At 39.7% G+C, this 22178-nt stretch overlaps 1 protein-coding gene across 2 annotated transcripts in view; it reads right to left on the minus strand.

The window, feature by feature from the left end:
* LOC124868735 (protein sidekick-1-like) overlaps nucleotides 1–21916 on the minus strand; it is a 421512-nt gene extending 399596 nt beyond the window's left edge. Inside the window, exon 1 of one of the 2 annotated variants that reach the window (XM_047366264.1) lies at nucleotides 20162–21916. In XM_047366264.1, the coding sequence (XP_047222220.1) occupies nucleotides 20162–20261 (100 nt within the window). In that variant the 5' untranslated portion in view covers nucleotides 20262–21916. The remainder of the gene's footprint in view (nucleotides 1–20161) is intronic. The other variant, XM_047366265.1, reaches the window with a different exon arrangement.
* Nucleotides 21917–22178: the final 262 nt, after the last annotated feature.

Here is a 22178-nt window from a genome sequence, read left to right on the forward strand (position 1 = left end):
TATTTCCAGCCACCTGCTACTTTATTTCCAACCAGTTGTTCCTGTAAATACAAATCTGTTTTCAGATTGCCTTGAAATTCTAACATCTATCATTTTCATGTTCCAAAATGGGTTCCACTTTAATGTTTTGATATATTTTAATGTAAAAACTTGCATTAAAAAATGTATGCACACAGTATTTTGTAGGTAAAATATAAAAAACAAAGTAACATTTAATGTCTTAGGCCAACCACACGAAATTTCCTTGCTGCTGTCAAAGAATGAGCCGGTATGAGATCCTCAAGGTATAAAAAAACATCAAGTAATACCACAGTAACATGATCAGATTCCTTTTAATTAAACCCCAGACGCAGCATTTCTACTGCTGCTAAAATAATATAACATATCTTAGTAATCAGCTGCTTAACAGACACACCAGTCATATCTTGCCAACTGCAGTTTTAAAACTGTTACTAAGACTCATAGGTAGGACTACTTCAGTTTACGCATCACGATTTCGTGTGCTTTTCGAAGCTAGAAAACTCAGAAATTTGCCTTTCCTGTAAGCAATGGAAACGTGTAGTTGCCTTATTTAAAGCAGCACCAGGTGAATATTTAGAGGTTTATAAACCCTACCTTTTTAAAACCTTGGTATACCTTGATATCACGACCCATGCCAAACCTTTTCTGGAGGATATCAATTAAGTCCTTCAGATGTATAAGATCAAATATCACTTTAAAGTACAGCATGGCCACCCATATCTCTTAATAGTATACATAAGCAGATTCTGGAGCATAGCTGCTGAAAGGTCCCACATTATATCAATTTCTTTAGTGACTGCCTTTATTTGGGATCTTTTGTCTTCTAGTTATTTCAGTTATGAGCCATATTTTTCGACCATAAGTGAGATTTACAATGTAGATCGACTGAGCTATTGAGCTTAGCTTTTTTGCTCAGCTTTCTCTTCACGACAACGGATTGGAACAGTGCCCAACACTTGTAAACAACACACGAAGATACTTAAACTTCACCACCAAAAGGGGGGTGCCCAGTTGACATGGGAATCCCAGCATAAGAAAGACAATCCTGACTGGAACTGACTGATTCGTAACCACAAAAAGGTATCCATAAAGTCACACAGCATGTAGTTTACAGAATGTGAATTCCCCTAACACAAAAACCTCATTCCAGAAAATTTGAAGAGGCATCTTGAGACATATAGACTTAGTACAGAGATAGACAAGTAGCGAGATCAAATTATTTCATAACGGTGAGTTGCTGGCTTTTGTTTATTTTGTGCACTTAAGTGATGCAACATGTTGCGACTAGTGTCTGGAAGAAACACAACATAACTACTTAAAATGATGGAAAAGAAAATGTACACTTAACATGGATGTAGATCTTTTACTATGCTGTGTTTTTGTCTACGTGGTGTCTGATTTACCATGGCCATCTTTGATCAATGGAGAAAAACAACATACCCAATAAAAGAGGGTGAAATTAGCTTACCACTTAGGGTGGCATGGTTGAGATAAGTTGAGAAGCTGTGTCATCCAGGGGGAATATCAGAGTACAGCTCCTCTCCAACAAAAGAAGGAGTTAGGGGAACGTCTGAGACAAGACTCCAAGGTACATTTAAACCTGCTGTAGGGACAATTCAGTATATTCCTTCCAGCACAACACCTTGGGTGTTCACTGTGGTGAGCATAGTGTCAGCTATACATGCAGCGGTGTTTTGGCTAGCCAATTTAAAGAAATTCTCGCCAGATTTCCTGTGTACGGCTTCCTAACCCCATGCAGTCTATCATATTTGGGCTTTCCCAAACAATATGTGATTTTACTCATTGCAATGAATAGATTGTATTGGCTGCTGCAGCCCTTTGTGTGTTATGATGTTCAAAGAAAAGAGCGTTTTCTTTACATTTTGACTTAAATGAAACCTCACAGAATATGTTACAATACTGTCAATGAGTCTAATGAAAACCAGGAGTAAATGTGCTAATGTTACCCAACCACTTCAGCAAAATTTTCCTCATAGTGAAAGTCTTACAAGAGCTTTCTCATTAGCATCGTGAATATCACTGATGAGTTAAATGCTTATCATTTTAATACAAGATACCACTTAAATTATGAGAACCACATTTATTTCCAGTCAAACAAAGCAACATCATCATGACTGCATTTTAGAAGATTGTGCGAGATGTTTGCCTGACCTTTCAGTACGAGTAACCTAAAGGCTTTAACTAAGAGAAAATTGAGAGAATTATTCTTTTTGGTCTGTACAAACTACAAAAAAAAAACTCTAATTATTGCTTCTAAATTAAAATAAAATATTATAAAAACACCCTACTTGAAATCTTTTAATGACATCAATGAAAAATACATGAAATTTGTGCAAACCTTTTAAAGATATTCTTAACTTCAAGCTAGAATTCTTAATGGAAAAAAATCTCAATAATAAGTAGACGGTTTTCCCACTTAGAGAGGAGGTAAAAAAAACACTTTGAGAAAATAAATTGCTAACTAGCTGTGAGCCAGTCTGAAATATGACTATGAATATGCCACAGGGTCAGATTTAGTATGGCTCTGAAATACATAGCAAACAACCTGCACTATTTATATACAAAGAGGGTTTCACAAACATTTATTCCATGTGGAACCCATGTAATTAGTACTGCTTTGATTAGACACTAATCCTCATGCGGCTGTCCGTGGTCCTTTTAGGAGCCATTCAGCTCTACATAACTTTGACAGATAATTGCTATAGCAGAGTCCAAACTGCTTAATGACATTAAACCCAATAAATGTGCTGCATATGACAAAAGTGTCACGCTGGTTCTAAGTTTTATTCATTTATTCTTGCCTTATCGTCTCTTAACTGCAGAACTGACAGCAAACAACAAACTATGGTGTAAAAGATTTGCATTCAACGTTTTTTTCATTTAAATATATACATCCTATATTCCTCTCACAATTGAAGAGGTGTTCCATCTATTTTTGTTCCCCCAAGTGGCACTTTCAGTTTTCATTATTTTCATCCCTTTTCTTTTTTTTTTTATGAGATACAATGGAAACAAAATGCCCAAAGGTCTCAGTCAAGATTAAATTCTACAAAAAAAAATACAACTTCAACAAATTTGGAAAAATAAACAAAGGCTTACTGCTCAAGGTATACAGTACATATTTTTGTTTATCTTCCATCTCTGTTAATACTACAAATTTGTGCTTTTTTATTAATATCCCAAATGCACATGCATTTAATCACATCATGAGGGCAGAGGTCTAGTGTATCATTTTTTAGTTAGTTTTTTTTACAGCGCAAACAGAGTCGAAGCACCTATTTGAAAACAATAGTAAAGCTACACAGTCAACCTCATTGCAATCATCATTGCAATTTCAGCACTTGCAGTTTCCTGCATGTCAATAATATGTCTGGCCTTTTGGGATCAACTCTCTGATCTTAATGCATACACCTGATATAGTGTAACAGAGATGCAGAAGTTCATAGAGTGGTGCTGACATCATGATGAAAGAAACAAGAGAAGAATAAGAAACATATAAGTTCACTGAAAACTACTGCCATTGTGACACTTAAAAATATCGTCCTATTTGCATGTTTTCCTAATACTGTGCAGAAGTAGTGTTAATTTCACATATAGCTTTAGAACCTCATGGACAACAGCTGGTCCTAATAAGGACAAAAAACGTACTATAATCAGATTAAGTAGCACTTTAACAAACTAAATTTCATGAAAAATTTAAATGCATTTTTGGGAACATAAAGTTCTGTCATGTCTATGTATAATGCGTGTCGTTTTTTTGCACCCTTGTTTTGTATGATGCGTGTGTATTGGGATGGAAGGCATGGAGTCTGTGTTCTACGAAGACGAAGTAAGTTAACTATTACAGTTTGATTTCATTGTTTGTTTATATTTAATGATTTGGATAAAAAAGTTCACTGCTCTATATGCATTCTATGAGTGAACCCAAGTGGTTAAATATTTCTTGCTGAATTCATGTCAAAGTCGGTCGAACTGCAATTAACTGGTGCCACTTCTAGCATTCAGCATACGGCGGTGAGTGGATCTTTACTCATGCACACAGAGTCTGCATAGCATAGCATGTAAGCAATGTTATGAGGTTATTGCTGTGACATTTGAGTAGTATTTGCATTGATTTTGTAATAGTGGCACATTCATGTTCTATATACATTTTAGGATTGCATCGCTCATGGCACTGAATTTGATAAGTCCAAAAACATCCAAGGCAGTCAGGCTTAGCTGGCGATTAAATTATGAAACATTGTACTGTATTATTATACAGTATTAGATATGTACAAGGCAATGCTGGAGTGCTGTTCATTTTAGAAGCGTATTGTCTGCCACTGAAATGCAAGTACGATAAGAAATAGTATTAAAAGAGTATTAAGACTGAACTGTGACTTTGAGAATCACAACTGGGATTAGTTGATTTTTGTTGTCCTCACAGAATGGGCCATATCTATTTTCATGAAACCCTTAATTTTGATCACATTTATTTTGCCACACTTCAGCTAACTCAAAGCCCTACAACGCTCACTATGCGTGCACTCAACCATGCTGGAAATAAAGAAAATAAAAATGACATTTACAAAAAGTTGACTACATTCACAAACTTGCAAGAACTAAAAATGAATAAACATGATGACAGAAAATACTAAATGAACCAGCACTTATGGAAACAGATTTTTAATTTTAGTTCACATCTGATCTTTTGTATGTTGAACATTTATGAAAGGGTTAATTTAATCTTAAACATTGTGTGATTTCTTCCTGGTAAAACAACAGCTTTCAGGATCAAGAAATGGTAGAACTGCCACTGGTATTTCCAATTTAGAGCAGCAGCAGGACTGAAGCTGAAGCTCTTATTAGCAAAATGAACACTGCCATGCTAGGTCACCAATTGCATAGTACAACCTCTGATAAGACAGTGATTTATGGAAAGCGCGATTTGCTTTTGCTTTGCTTTTTACTGGCAGAGCCCAGACTTTTAAAAATCAGTCGATTATGTTCAATTAATTCCAGAACACCAAAATTATAATTGACAATAAACTCAGAGGAACTGCAAAGCCCTATAATGTTTTTCTTTATATACCACACAGTGAAGAGTCAAAAGATTGCAGTGCTTTTAGTTTCTCCATTCAAAGTATTCCCCACACATTTAGGCCTTATTACAATTCCAATCTTGGCCACGCTACTACTCTATGCTTGTGTTTTGTGTTGTGCCATTAAGAGATGGGTGTCCCATTTCTCTTTGGGGATTGAACGGAGCTTTTTGCAGAATGACTTTTGAGATGCAAACTCCCAGCGGACCGAATTTTTAAGTAAAAATTTTAGGTCTTGTAGCTACATTCTAAACCAGTATTTGTTTGTGCTTTGGTACTGACAACACTCCAAAAATTAAGGACAAGGTTAAGGGGGTAAAATTCCTTGGGGACCACTGTTCTCTGCCAAGTTGCAAACAAACCCCCTTTGTGGCAGTTCCCAGCACAGTATCTATGTTCAGACACACAGCGGTGATGGGAAGCGTCACACACACTCATCAAAGCTAAGAATACCATATAATTAGGGCTTTTATTTGAACTACACTAACTTGCTCTCCAAGGTGAAATGAATAAACAACAAAAAACTAAGGTGATTTTTAAAAACTACTTACAAATTTATTGTGTATTTTCTGTAATCCACACATGTATAAAATGTATACATGTACACACACCTTGCTCGTCTGCTATATCCTTTCCAATTTCCCTTTAATGAGTGGACAAGCGACTCTTCTCCAGTTTAAATCGAGTTGTATTCAAAGGGCAACTGTCTAGCTGTTGCACTGAGGTGCAGTTGAAGAATTAGGAGGTGTTCTCCTTCTTATTATTTCCTCTAATTTCTAAAATATCAGTTCAGATGTCAGCGAAACAGAAATGAACCATGAAAGAGAAAAGGTGGGGCAGGTCCAGGGATAGAGGTTAAAATGTTCAACCTAACCGAAAATAAAGGAATTACACAATTATCCCCATGTATGCATCAAAGCTTATGTCACAATTTTTTCATCAGAAAGTGCAAAGTGCACCAAAGATGTTCCCTGGTGTTTTTATGCATTTTATAATCAGGGCTGATAGAGGGGAACATGGCAGATTGACTTATACATCTGGTAATGTTTGTCTGTCTCACAATCAGTTTTTATTTTGTCTAGCAGGTAATAAAGTTTGTTTTCAACTACAAAGCCTCAATTCTTTATGATGTTTATATTACGTCCTAAAAGTTCGTATTTAAAAAAAACAACCCTCACTTCTTTCTCCTTACCAAGGCCACAAACAAGATCAATACCCACCACATAACATTAGTAAAAAAACACAAAGGTCCAACAACAAACCTACTTCCAATCCACCTGTGTGGTCAACAGCAATAGATTCCTAGTCCCTTATGGGGACACATGCAGGTAAAAATAAGAAAAGAAAAGAGAGGAACTGCCAAGAAATAGAAGTGGAAGGGTACTGTGACAACAAACAAACCAAATAAGACAGCAGTGCAAACTGTATCTCAGAGGTGTTTTTGTTTTTGAAGAAAATAGAAAAAATACATCTATTTCATAAAACAAATCTCCTTTGAAACATGGTTGAAGCATATACTTTGCAGAAAATGCTTTTTGAACAAATATTTACAGCCTTCAAATGCTTTTTTTTTTATCCTGGTTTGATGTGACAGAAAAACATAAATCAGTGCATGATTGTAAAGTAGGAAAAATATACAAGGTTTTCAAAAACATTTCAAAAATTCAAATATGAAAAGTGTGACATGCATTTGTTTTCAGCACCCTTCAATCTGGCGCACCTAAATAAAGTCCATTCCAACCAATCGCCTTCAGAGGTTACGTGATTAGTAAACAAGGCGCATGTCTGAGTAAATTAATCTCTGTATAAATAGAGTTATTTTTTAAAGACCTTAGAGGTTTGTTAAAGAACATTGGTAAACAAACAGCATCATAAATAACAAGGGATACACCATACAGGATAGGATAAAGTGGTGGAGAAGTTTAAATCAGGATTACATTTTGAAACCACATCCTAATCATGCAACAATACAAACAATATGGCACAACTATGAACCTACTAAGACATGCCCATACAAATGTTAGTTGTGCACTCTACAAAAATCAACTTTATGGAAGAGTGGCAACAACACTGTTGAAGGACAGCCATAAGAAGTCTTATAAAGTTTGCCATAGGCCATGTAGGAGACAGCAAACATCTGGGAAAAGATTCTTAGGTTGGTTGAAGCCACTGTTTTAACTTTTTTAGCCTGCATTCAACATGCTATAAGTGCCATTAAACTAAAACCTTAAACACATCATCTTATAAAACATGCTGATGGCAGCATCATGGTGTGGGAATCCCTTTTCTCAGCAAGAACTGGGAAGCTAGTGAGAGTTAAACGGAAGATGCCCAAGCATACGCCTAAACACACAGCAAGAGCTACAATGTAATGGTTTAGATCAAATCACATTAATGTGATCAAAGTCCAGACCTAAATTCAGCTGAGAATCTGTGGCAAGACTTTAAAATCGATGTTCTCTATCAAACCTGGCTGCTGTGGAGCTATTTTCCAAGAATAATCTGCAAAACCTCTTTACTGCAGATGTGCAAAGATGGCAGACACTTGCAGCTTTAATAATATTGAAAGGTGGCTCTACAAAGAACTGCCTCACAGGGTCAGAATACAATGCACACCAAACTATTCAATGTTTAATAGCCATGTCGTTTTCCGTCTGCCTTCATAAAATCCCAATAAAATCTACTGAAGGTTGCAGGTGTAATGTGAAAAAATATGAAAAAGATCGCTTTTGCAAGCCTCTGTATGTTTCCAGTTGAAGGTACTGTCCCTTAAAGTGACCATATTTACTATAAAGCAGCAGACATAAAAAAAAAATCACGTTTAAATGTTTCTTTGTGTTTGAGTATAGAGAATGGTATAGATGCATTTGCTGCTATCTGTTTTGCAGACCCACACCAACCCACAGGTGATTATCTTCCACTCAGAGACTGCTGGTTCTCTATAGATGCCACTTCATCAGCTGAGAGTGAAACTCTGGTGGAAAGTTAGAGCAGACCGGTCTGAAGCAGATGCTCTCACATAACACAAAACTGCCAGCAACGCGTGCAGTATGTCTTTTCCAGCCCTGTCAAGACCTCCTTCACATCCCAGGTCTACATAGAAATAACAAGACAGTTCAACTCTGTCTCACACACACACTGCAGTGCCAGGTGGCTGTGGAGGTGTGGTGATTTGTTCCTCCTGACAGACAGGAAATAAGGGAGTCAACCAGGGACCTCACTTCCTTTTAGACCTGACTAACCTGACATCTATCAGACAACGACACCAACCTTCACACTGAGACACACACATATTCACACTGTCTTCACCTCCATTATTTGACCACTTTCTGGACAACAGAAGCAGACGCAGTAGGGGTGGCCATCATTATGGGTTAAATCCTGGTTCATTAGTAAGCAATGGAGGTTCAGGCTGGAAACTTCTTACATACATGATGAACAACACACTTTATCATCTGCCTGAGGGAAACCGTTTTTTTCTCAAGTAATTCAGACACTGTTGCATGTTTTATTACCTGATGACTGTAATGCCATGTTTCCTCACCTGTCTCAGCCTAAAGAGGGACACACACTCATAAAGCAGCTGCATAAGGAACAAATCTGCCAGCTACAACAGTAGAAGTAAAGTAGACATCATCTGACTATCCAACAGGCCCACAATTTCTACAATTTCACAAACATGTTACTTTCGAAAACACAATATCGTATACGATTGGACCAGCTCTGCAAATCTGGACTGAGATTAAGCTGCCAGCTGGTGTGCAGGCAAGTAAAATTAAACCTTTATCTAGTTTTCTCTATTTTGGAGCATTCATGTAGGTTGCTGCAGAAACTAAACACCGATCCACGCTCTACAGGTCCTTCTCAAAATATTAGCATATTGCGAGAAAGTTCATTATTTTCCATAATGTCATGATGAAAATTTAACATTCATATATTTTAGATTCATTGCACATTAACTGAAATATTTCAGGTCTTTTATTGTCTTAATACGGATGATTTTGGCATAAAGCTCATGAAAACCCAAAATTCCTATCTCACATAATTACCATATTTCATCCGACCAATTAAAGAAAAGTGTTTTTAATACAAAAAACATCAACCTTCAAATAATTATGTACAGTTATGCACTCAATACTTGGTCTGGAATCCTGTGGCAGAAATGACTGCTTCAATGCGGCGTGGCATGGAGGCAATCAGCCTGTAGCACTGCTGAGGTCTTATGGAGGCCCAGGATGCTTCGATAGCGGCCTTTAGCTCATCCAGAGTGTTGGGTCTTGAGTCTCTCAACGTTCTCTTCACAATATCCCACAGATTCTCTATGGGGTTCAGGTCAGGAGAGTTGGCAGACCAATTGAGCACAGTGATACCATGGTCAGTAAACCATTTACCAGTGGTTTTGGCACTGTGAGCAGGTGCCAGGTCGTGCTGAAAAATGAAATCTTCATCTCCATAAAGCTTTTCAGCAGATGGAAGCATGAAGTGCTCCAAAATCTCCTGATAGCTAGCTGCATTGACCCTGCCCTTGATAAAACACAGTGGACCGACACCAGCAGCTGACACGGCACCCCAGACCATCACTGACTGTGGGTACTTGACACTGGACTTCTGGCATTTTGGCATTTCCTTCTCCCCAGTCTTCCTCCAGACTCTGGCACCTTGATTTCCGAATGACATGCAGAATTTGCTTTCATCCAAAAAAAGTTCTTTGGACCACTGAGCAACAGTCCAGTGCTGCTTCTCTGTAGCTCAGGTCAGGCGCTTCTGCTGCTGTTACTAGTTCAAAAGTGGCTTGACCTGGTGAATGCGGCACCTGTAGCCCATTTCCTGCACACGCCTGTGCACGGTGGCTCTGGATGTTTCTACTCCAGACTCAGTCCACTGCTTCCGCAGGTCCCCAAAGGTCTGGAATCGGCCCTTCTCCACAATCTTCCTCAGGGTCCAGTCACCTCTTCTCGTTGTGCAGTGTTTTCTGACACACTTTTTCCTTCCCACAGACTTCCCACTGAGGTGCCTTGATACAGCACTCTGGGAACAGCCTATTCGTTCAGAAATTTCTTTCTGTGTCTTACCCTCTTGCTTGAGGGTGTCAATAGTGGCCTTCTGGACAGCAGTCAGGTCGGCAGTCTTACCCATGATTGGGGTTTTGAGTGATGAACCAGGCTGGGAGTTTTAAAGGCCTCAGGAATCTTTTGCAGGTGTTTAGAGTTAACTCGTTGATTCAGATGATTAGGTCCATAGCTCGTTTAGAGACCCTTTTAATGATATGCTAATTTTGTGAGATAGGGATTTTGGGTTTTCATGAGCTGTATGCCAAAATCATCCGTATTAAGACAATAAAAGACCTGAAATATTTCAGTTAGTGTGCAATGAATCTAAAATATATGAATGTTAAATTTTCATCATGACATTATGGAAAATAATGAACTTTATCACAATATGCTAATATTTTGAGAAGGACCTGTATACGCGCTTGTTCCTACTCAGGAGGGGGTCGACGTCTATCATGGTAAACTCTGGGCAAGTCACCAGTTGGCATGGCCCGGTATCAGATTCCCACGAGAGGATAACCACGAGTAAACATGATGTAGTAATATTGTCTATTGGGAGAAGGTTTTATATATAAACAACTGTATTAAAAAGTTATTTTAAGTATTTCCTGTCCTACCTGTGTTTGTGTTTTTTGGGATGTTGATTTTGTGTCATACCAAAATTTATCAGTATCACAGTACAACACAAAAGTTTAAACAAAAAAGCACAACATGATCTGATTCAGGGATGTCAAACTTCAGTCGAGGGCCGGTGTCCTGTAACTCCTGCATGTTTCCCAAATCCAACATACCTGAATCAAATGGCAGAATTACCTCCTTGTGGACAGAATCTCTACAGAGTCCAGCTAATGTTAGTGGTTTAGATGTGTTGACACACAGACGCATCTAAAAGTTGCCGGACACTGTCCCGCGAGGACGCCTGTTATCTACTTGCTTATATTTAAAACAGAAAGCAACATTTATCACAACTGCTGCTGAAATAAGACGAAAAATAAATTTTTACATTGTTCTAATAATGATATTGGTAACATTTATTTGTTAGCTGGTTCTGAATCACACACTACAGCCACTAAATTTAGTACTAATCAGTGCTTATTGAGAATATTACACCTTTTAACCCTTCTGGTCTATAGGTAGTAACACTTACATTAGTAAACTTAAATTAGCTGGTTATTAAGTTGGGCTACCTGTTCTGGTAGCTAGCCTGCTGTCAGCTGCTTTACAGAAGTGCATCTTGTAGTTTTCCAACTGCAGTTTTAAAATGGAGTTCCCTTAATATGAATGAATGTTGATGCTTCTTAGGTTTCTATAATAGGCCTTTTTTTGTTTATCACAATTGGAAATATTTACAAACAGAAAAACTTGTCTGTCTTGTAAAATAGGCAAAAGAGTAGGAGCCATCCTTTCAGCCAGCTGAATGGTAGTGGGCAGCAATATATGGGGGAGGGGCCACATGCCTCTAGTCTCCATACATCAAAAAACTCCTCACTCTGGCATTTTCTCTGGCATCTCAATAAATGGACTGTCCTTCAACTACAGTATGACACACATTTTTTGTGGTTTTAAAATAGTTTTTAAAGCTGTTGCGTACCTTGATACTCTTAAGCAATCACATAACCATCTTCTCACACTCATAGTTAGCAATAAATTTGTTTCTCCAGTTAATGTAACATGCATGTACCTGGAGAGAATACAACCAGCAAGGAGAGAATATTCAAAATACACACAAAAACGCTCATGATCAGGATTGAAACCCACAACCTTCCTTCTGCGAGGAAACATTGTTAACTGGAGATGGACAATAATCATATTGTGTACTATTAGTATTACTGTGAACAAAATAATTATCATCCTAAGAATTAGTCAACCTGCATTATCAACAATAAAGTTTAACTGAAGATTTTTCCAACCCTAAAAAATGGCAGGATGATTTCACATTTTGAACTATATTTACCTTGTGGGCTTCATGAGAAAATTTGTAAATACTGAGTTTAGGTTTCAAAATAAGACAACATTTTGTACTTTATGCCACTAGTCACACTACTGAATCTGAATGTCTAGAGCTGCCTCAACACTAAACATGTTTTTAAAACTTATTTTAGGTTTTTGCTAACTGTTGCCTTTCTGCCCACGTTTTACATCCACCACCCATATAAACTAGTCCTTCCAGATACTTGGGCCATTACACAGCCATGGGACTGAATGCTGCTTTTAGCTTTTCCCCTTGCAGTCTGCAGCCAGATGTTATTAGCTGCTCAAACACTGTGTAAACACTTAGCCTATTTGTTTATTTCACTTTTTGCCTGGCTCTTGACTGCAAAAAAAAATGTGCAGACAGAAATAACTGCTAGCATTTATCAGCAAACATGTAAAGACCTGATTAACAGAAGCTTCAGAGTCAGGCAACAGATACCCCAAACAAGTTAAACCCAATTAGATTATCTGTCATCTTCTGATGGTTAAAAATACTTGCCTCTAAATAATTCACATTTACTGGACATATATTTATATATTACAAAGAGAGAGAGAAAGCCACACATTATTAATATTCTTTAATAAATGCTTTCACCTGTTACTGTAAAATTTTCAATACAAGCCAGAGCAACACGCTTTGTCAAATCGGTTCTGTTCACATCCTTAGTCTGCGGAGCTCATAAACATGTTTAATGATCTGGCTCTTTGGTGTCCGTTGGCTCCACTAACAATCGGTAACATAAATGTTAAAAAAAAAATCTTTTGTGCTTCGTGTGTCTGCCTTGTTCCAAAACAGCGAGCGAGCTGCAGCAGCAGTGAGAAAGCCGCAGGGAGCAGAGGAGTGAAAGGCACGCCCACTGTGCCTGCAGCGAGTGGAAACGGTGCTGCATTCACGCATAATTCCCCACTGTGGCACAACAATGCATATTATTGAAAACACAGTGCACTTATTCTGCGAAAGAAGGGTTCACTGCAAGTATACAGATGACTATATACTTTTAAAAATACATTAGGTAAAGGACACTGGGAGATTGATGATGTGAAATTCACTGGACATAAAAGAACATTACAAGTATATTTGATATGTTTGAAGTAAGTTTTGGTTTAGTTTTTGTTGTTCAGAAACAAAAAACTTTTTTTGATTAATAGCATGAAAAAACCCAATAACAATTACATCAACTGACTCAAATCTCTAGCAGAGTTTTGTGTAATTTGAAAATAGTTTAAAAATAAAACTATTATGAGAGCATAAGGTACCTTTTTTCTTGCAATGAATAAAAGCCACTAAGGCTTGACCACAGAAGGAAAACATGTAATATTGCACTGGGGATATAAGGTACAAGTAACCCCCCTTTTTCTTGACTTCATTCTGTATGTTTATGAGACATTAAAATATATACATCCATTGTGGGCACCCTGGGCAGCAGACTTTGCATGTATGGCGCTTGAAAGATAATATCCTACCAAATATTGCATTCCAACAGTCCTTTGTAATTGTCATACTGCAATTGTCACAATACCAATATTAGTAAGTGCAAATCAAAGCTAAAGATTAGGGTGATGACAAGGAGGCCTTCCAGCCTTAAAGACATGTAGCTATTCACCAAAGATAAATCATTAAAATACCTGGGAAACATGCAGAAAACTGGTCAGCAGTTCTAAGAAGGGTTTGAATGCTGTATTGCCAATAGAAGCTTCTTCACTGATTACCAAGAAGGGTCTATAAAATTTCACATGCAATGTTCGAGTTTAAATAAGAAACAGCAAAATTGTTTTTTCCCAATATATACAGGGGTTGGACAATGAAACTGAAACCACAATAATTTATTAGTATGGTGTAGGGCCTCCTTTTGCAGCCAATACAGCGTCAATTCGTCCTGGGAATGACATATACAAGTCCTGCACAGTGGTCAGAGGGATTTTAAGCCATTCTTCTTGCAGGATAGTGACCAGGTCACTACATGATACTGGTGGAGGAAAACGTTTCCTGACTCGCTCCTCCAAAACACCCCAAAGTGGCTCAATAATATTTAGATCTGGTGACTGTGGAGGCCATGGGAGATGTTCAACTTCACTTTCATGTTCATCAAACCAATCTTTCACCAGTCTTGCTGTGTGTATTGGTGCATTGTCATCCTGATACACGGCACCGCCTTCAGGATACAATGTTTGAACCATTGGATGCACATGGTCCTCAAGAATGGTTCGGTAGTCCTTGGCAGTGACGCGCCCATCTAGCACAAGTATTGGACCAAGGGAATGCCATGATATGGCAGCCCAAACCATCATTGATCCACCCCCATGCTTCACTCTGGGCATGCAACAGTCTGGGTGGTACGCTTCTTTGGGGCTTCTCCACACCGTAACTCTCCCGGATGTGGGGAAAACAGTAAAGGTGGACTCATCAGAGAACAATACAGGAGAGTTGAGGTGCACATTTAATTCTGCCGTGATTTGGGCAGCCGTGGTTTTATGTTTTTTGGATACAATCTGGGTTAGCACCCGAACATCCCTTTCAGACAGCTTCCTCTTGCGTCCACAGTTAATCCTGTTGGATGTGGTTCGTCCTTCTTGGTGGTATGCTGACATTACCCTGGATACCGTGGCTCTTGACACATCACAAAGACTTGCTGTCTTGGTCACAGATGCGCCAGCAAGACGTGCACCAACAATTTGTCCTATTTTGAACTCTGGTATGTCACCCATAATGTTGTGTGCATTTCAATATTTTGAGCAAAACTGTGCTCTTACCCTGCTAATTGAACCTTCACACTCTGCTCTTACTGGTGCAATGTGCAATCAATGAAGACTGGCTACCAGGCTGGTCCAATTTAGCTATGAAACCTCCCACACTAAAATGACAGATGTTTCAGTTTCATTGTCCAACCCCTGTATATATATATATATATATATATATATATATATATATATATATATATATATATATATATATATATATATATGTATATACATATATATATGTATATATATATATATATATATATATATATATATATATATATATATATCTCTTGTAAATATTTTTGTTATCTTTCAGGAGATTCCTATGAATGTCCCATCAGGAAACAAATTTCTTGATTGAATTGCAACAACTTTAAATCTAAATTTTCCAGGGGCCTGAATAGTTTTGGGCGTAACGATGATACATGTACTACAATCTTTCTGTTAATAAGCAAAGGATACTATGGCACAAAAATGTCATAGGATACAAGAGCTTCTCCAGAAAATGAAGGTCTACAGATAAGCGTCATAAGAGTGTCATTTGTAAGAGGACCAGAAAGGTGGAAGTCGTTAAAAGGTTGTGCTGCATGGACAATGATAATCAGTCAGACGACACTTTCTGATTCAGTCCCTCTTCATTACAGCACAGTTAAGCTAATTTCCACATTCACTTTCACTGTTTGACACTGATGGAAGGGAAGGACTTCTGTGTGTGTGTGTTTGTGTGTGTGTGGTGTGTAAAAGGGCACGCTAGTCTATTTGATTTGGTTTTTGACATCGAACACAGAAACTTTCTCAACCCACAGATCCATCCAAGTGTCCTTTTGTGTGACCTCAATTCACTTAAGCATGTCCAGTGGACCAATCTGCACCCAGCTCTGACTGAGCTGGGCCAATGGCATGCGTCACATCAAACCTCATCACACACGCTGAAAGATCAACAAAGTGGGTCGGCGTTTCTCTGAAAGTCTCCTTCATAGATAACTTGGGAAGGCGAAAAACATCAAAGAATTTAACTTTGACAAGAATCTGGAATTCTGAATACTTTTTTTTTATATATATATATATAAAAAACCACAATCATTGAACAGATGGGGTGATTCAGATACATTTTTATGCCGTCACCTTTGGCAAGGTTAGCAATAATGACAACTATCCGTATTTTTTCATTAGGCTTTGGATACAGACCATTATCAGCATGCACATTAGCAACCAGGAAGAATTTATCTTCATTCATTTTAAACTTAAGGGTCATTAAGACTGCGGTAAACGTCTTCTGACTTTAGTCAGCTTAAGGTTTTTAATGAGTGTAAAAAAGTAAATTTCACCAAATAGCATTGCCAAAGCGAGGCAAAAGGCGAAGTTGCAAACAGAATTTACACACATTCCTTCACCTTTTTCACAATTTACAGCAATAGTACAGTACAGCAATATGCTTTATTGCATTTTATTGTATTTAGGGGGGATGTAGGAAGCTGTATACAATGTGTTGTTACTATAAATCCAGGTGTTCTGTGAAGGCCTCAGTGCTGCTTAGAGAACATCAGTGAACAGACAGCATCATGAAGACCAAGGAACACAGCAGACAGGTCAGTCCATCCACAGCTGATGTAGGAGAACCAGATTTGCACTCCCAATTTTGACTTTAAAGAAAGTTTGGCTAAAAAAAAACAGCTGAAAGAAAGCTGTAAAAAGCAAGTTTGCCACAGGCCATGTAGAACAGGGTCCCTAACCACTGGGCGCTGGGTCTATAGGTGCCAGGCTGCATTGATATATGTAGGAATTATGGCAGTATTGAAATATTCAAATGAAACTCCTCTGGTTTTGATTTGGAAAACTCCAACGCCACCGTGCTTCATAAGTATTAAGCTACAAAGTAAAAGGGAACAGAAATGCAAGCATCCGGCCCAATGGCTTGTTCTTGCTTCTGTGGTTATATGGTGGTGAGACACAACTTCTTTGCTGGCCCACCCAGGTCCACAAAGTAAGCCCGGTCTGTGCTGAGCATAAGGTTGGGGACCCCCGATGTAGATCTGACTGAGCTTGAAATATTTTGAAAAAATGAATGGCCAAAGATTTCCGTCTCTAGATGTGCAAAGCTGGCAGAGACATTCACAAAAGTTTCAGATTTTCACTTGCAGAATAATTGCAAAAACCCTGTATCATTCCCCAGCGTCACAACTATGAACTCCTTTATGTTGGTCTATCACATAAAATCCCATTAAAACACATTGAAGGCTGTAACATGACAAACTGTTAATCCGTTTAAAGGTATGAACATTTTTGAAAGGCACTGTAGTTTTTCCATTTACCATCTGCACTATTAATGACAAAGCCTCTCAACATTGAACATGTATGACATTTTAAAACACTAACAATGGCCAACCCTCGATCTGACACTGAAGACCAGGATGAGGTGCAGTCTGAATCCTTTCTGGAGACGTGAATAAGTCAAACAGCTGTGAAGCACAGCCCACTCGGTGGCAGGGAGGCAGTGTGGGTTGTGAAGGGGGCTGAGGGGTGAGCTATGAATAAAGTAGAGAGAGGGTGGAGAGGTGAGCAGATGAGTGGTGGAGAGGAAAAGGAGCAGCAGAGAGACAGCAAAATGCTGCCGTCACTTAACTCGCAAATGAAAGATCGATGAGCTTATTTAAATGTGCTCCCAGAGACGAGGAGTTGGCTCATATAAAACCTCACATTTATGAGGAGGGGTGTGGGCATCGATTGGCTGTGAGAAAAGGGGAGAGGGAGCAAAAGAAGCAGTAGGGGACACACTCTGTAAGAGGTGAGAGGATCAGGTGGATCAACCTCGCCTCATGAATTTAATATTTTCCCTCCTAAAACAAAATGTCCTAATAAATACAAGATGGAGGGGTCAAAACCTGAAGAATCTACAGCGTTCTATTGGTCATTTGGCACTGCGCATCAAATCGATAGTCCATCTTCCCCCTTCCTCCCATGCCAGCCTTGTCCCAAATCTGTTTCACTAATTTTCAATTCAACCCCCATCCACGTTCCAAACCACAACCCTTTCAGCCAAGACAGCTGGGAGGAGTGGGGGTGGGAAAAGCGGGGGGGGTGTGGTGACTTGGGTGCTAGTGGTGAGACCTTGACATTAATGGGAGGATTGAATGAGCTGACTCTGCAGCCACAGGAGAAAGAAGCAAGGGAGGGGAAAGAAGCGAACTACGCGACAAGAGGGAAAAGAAGGAAGAAGAGAGCAAGTTTTGACACACACACTGAGGTGTTGTCATATAATCATCATCATCGATTGAACTGCAGGCACAGCTTTCTGAATGACAGCCACGACGTACCGCATTCCCACCTTTCACTACCACTCTGTCCCTTCTAGACAGCACCAGTCTCCCTTAAAGAGGGCATCTATTCTCCAAGTCTCCAAAAGCAGCACACCCCCACCTCCCATTCACACAGACATTCCTGTGACCCCCCCCCCCCGCCCAACTTTCTCCTCCACACAACCCCAAAAAGTCTCAGCCTTCCTCTCTGCCCCCACCGCGCCATCTGTGGCCCACAGAAAAGCGTGCGTGTCGACACCCAGCCTGACCTTTTCTGTGCTTTTGTTTTGCCACTCTGACACAGTCCCACGAGGTACGTGTACATATACACAGAAACATATATGCTGTCATGCATCAAAACACCACGGCTTCCTTTGAACCGTACCTATACAAAGAAAAAGCACATACACAGATGAAACATGGCAACTCAGTATTTCCAGCTTTGGTGAGAAATCAATATCTCATCATATCTGGCTTCTCCTCTGTAGTCATATTCAACAGTTGCCACAGTCTGCAGCCACAGGCCTCACATACTAATACCGACACCTGCCAGAGCAACAGGGTCAGCACTGGACCAGTATAGAGGGCAGCTTACATTAATACGTCGTGTCTGCATGTGTTTAATTGTTTGCGCATTTATAAGCTTCACTGCCAAATCAGCTGCTGTAGTTAAGCGGGTCGCTGATTAAGAGTGGGATTACCAGAGACTAGACACTGTTTTCAGACCCGGTGGTGGTACCACGGGAGGGGGGGTTGATATTGGCTGCATCTATAAATTTGCTTCGATTGATAGCAACCTTTATTTATTTAAATGTACTTGAGCCATTTGTTTCCTTTCCTAGCATGGTAAAACTAGATTTTGCAATGCAAGAGGCTATGTGGCAAAAAATAACACTGCACAAAAGCCTTAATACACATTAATCCCACAAGGAAACATGGTGGTGGCAGAGTCATGCTGTGGGGATGATTTTCTTCAGCAGGAACAGGGAAGCGGTTTCAGATTTGTTGGGAAGAAAATAAGGTTGGCTCTTTGGACGAATTTATCGACCATCGACGATAGGCTGAGCCCTTTTTTACCTTTTTATTTGGCCTACAGGTTAAGTGCGTAACCAACGCTTTAGTTACATCCGGTGGTTTTCCTCTTTCATCAGGTTTAAAGCCAAAGTATCCCAAAAAGGCGACTTGGTATTTTTTGGATAACTAGTTCCTCCATTTTTGGACATTTGTGTTGTAAATCAGTCCGTGGCTGTTTACATTGCTCTGCCCACAAAAAAGTCCAAACTTCACCTGCGCAAATATATCGCCCATCGTCACTTGTTGGACTGACGGATATCAGTTGGAGAAATGTTACACGTCGCCCAACCTTAGAAGAAAACCTGTCTTCAGTGCAAAATACTTACTAACCCCTAACCCTGAGATTCTCCATCCAGCAGGACATGGGCAAAGCTTGCAGAGACATACCCCATTGACCTGTAGCTGTAACTGCAGCAGAAAGCATGAGAGCCAAGCATCCTTTTCCTGCAGATTCACAATTATGTACTATTTTGTGCTAGTCTATTAGAGAAAAAAAAATAGGCTGAAGTTTGTGGTTTTATATGAAAAAGTTAATGAAACATAAAGACTTTTGCAAGGTACTGTACATCTGTTACCATCTATGAATAACCTCTACGGTGGTTTATACCTGTACCATTTGTCATGCAAACATCTGGAGTTAAAAACAGAAAAGCATGGCCTTTCGATACCTTTCCATTTGTCACTTCCTAAAAAAAAACTGCCATCTTTACTTTGATGAATCATTTCTTTATTTCTCGTTAGGGGGTTCATTATCTCACCTCTTCCCTGTTCATCATGGTTAGTAATGGCTCTGTCTGTTCTAATAACATCCTTTTTACTCAACAAGAAGACATTACTGGGACGTATTTATTTTTTTGATGGATGGATGGATTCAGATCTCCAGGGAACATTGCTCTCTTACCTTGACCGTGCAACATGTGGCAACTGCAGCCGAGAAGGATCATCAGGCAAAGAGGCAGACTCCCGCTCCGGGCCGTCCCGATCCTGGCTCCACTCATCATCCGTCGGTTCCGGGATCTCTCACGGCTTCCTCCCGGTTTCAAGCCGCGGAGGAACTGCGGTTTGCTCCTGCGGCTCCTCCTGCCCTGTGCGGGGAGTTGGGGTGGGAGAAATAAGAGCGCAGGAGAGGAGCCTCGGCGCTTCGCAAGCTGGAAGGGAAGATCAAGGGAGAAGATCCAGGAGTTCCCCCCGCTGTCAATGCTTCCAGCTTCCCGCTCCGAACACCCAGATCCAAGTGTTCAAAAAGAAGAGGAAGGCAGAATACTTTCCCCTCTGGAGGTTTTACAAAACCGTACTCTGTCACTGCGATCCAGAGAGCTTCTGAGACCCACTACGCCTCATTTTTTTATTTGGATTGATAAGCAGAAAAATTAATACATTTGAGTATGTTTATCGGCTTATTCTCTGCACCAGACCTCAAATCCGCGCTTGTTTTGATGCGCTTCGTTGGGGATTTATTGTCCGGTGGGATCATTTAACTGTTCTGACAGAGATGCGATACAACACGACAACTACCCATCTGTGATCTCCTGAAAAACAAAAATAAAACCAATCTTGTAATTGATTCTGTAAATATCACTGGATTAGGTCTGCAAATGTATTGGAAAAAAATGATTTCCTGAGCCTTTTCTAATCTGAGCAACGATTCTGATTTAGTTTTTTTTTTTTTTTTTCACTTTGACTTTAACGTAAATTATATCCACTGTTCCAGAGGAGGGACTCCTTTTCTCCTGTTTCACTTGTCGCGCCGTGATGCGCCAGCAGCTCGCATTACACAAGAAGAAATATACGACACACAGGTTTTTGTTTTTTTTAAATAACACACTGCAACTTGTTTCGCAGCAAGAAAGTCGAAGGTTTGTACGAGAAATAGGTCTAAATGCAAGCTTTAAAAAGTAGTTGGTCTGAACGTTAAAACTGCTGCTGCGACGCCGGTTGAGCCTTTCGCTTTTTTTCCTCCAACGGCTTCCGAGAAAACTCCGCCACTTTCAAATATATTTGAACTATTATCCTCCGTTCGCACTGCCTGGAGTTCTCTTCCTCAATGACGCGACTTTTAGTCGGCTTTTCCCCCGTTTCGGTGGAAGTAGGCGCCCCGGTTGGAGCTTGGGGGAGACCGTCTGAAGCGATGCCGTCTCCCACAACTGAACACCTGCCACCCAGCTCTGCTCTGCTCTGCTCCGCTCTCCTCTGCGCTGACTTCTGGGGGGGTGGCGGGAGGAGAGAGAGAGAGAGAGAGAGGTACAGGGAGGGAGAAGGCTTTTAACCGCGAGTAAGTGGCCTTTGGAGGAAGCAAGTAACCCACGTTAATAATTAAAAATCTACTTTTTCTGCTACTATCATCGCCGATGTGGCTTAATCCGTCCCTTCTCCATTCGTTGTTTTCCTCCTTGGAGTGCTCAAAACTCTAAAACTAAAACTTTAGTCAAACATCATCCGGCCTCTCTGATTGGTCGAGCGTCGTCCATCGGCTTCTAGGATTGGATAGACCAAATCAAGGGGCGGGAATTCACGCCTGCACAGAGACCGTGGCGGACGGCGCCCCCAAGCATCCAAACCCCACGACACTGAAGTTGGCGTCTGATTAACAGCTCAGGCAGATTCAATAAAGGGATATTTCACTGTTTTTTAAAGGAACCTGGAGAACCTTTCACCAGGTCTATTTTAAAAATATAAAATACTTTGACTGACACAGTTAGTAATATTTTAAAGTTTTAATTGTTTTCAATACTCATGTTTTGCAATACCTGCATTGAGTTATGATTAGAATAAGCTTCTCTTTATTGGATTATAATTTATTCTCCTTCAGACAAATAAAGCTTTTAATAATTAAGATCAGGCATATTTGACTTATAGATTTATTTATTTATATAAGTTTTATTTTGACCAGAATGTTTTCAAGAGTGCCATAGACAGCA

This window comes from Girardinichthys multiradiatus, chromosome 5 (assembly GCF_021462225.1).
Source record: "Girardinichthys multiradiatus isolate DD_20200921_A chromosome 5, DD_fGirMul_XY1, whole genome shotgun sequence".
Classification (NCBI taxonomy): Eukaryota; Metazoa; Chordata; class Actinopteri; order Cyprinodontiformes; family Goodeidae; genus Girardinichthys; species Girardinichthys multiradiatus.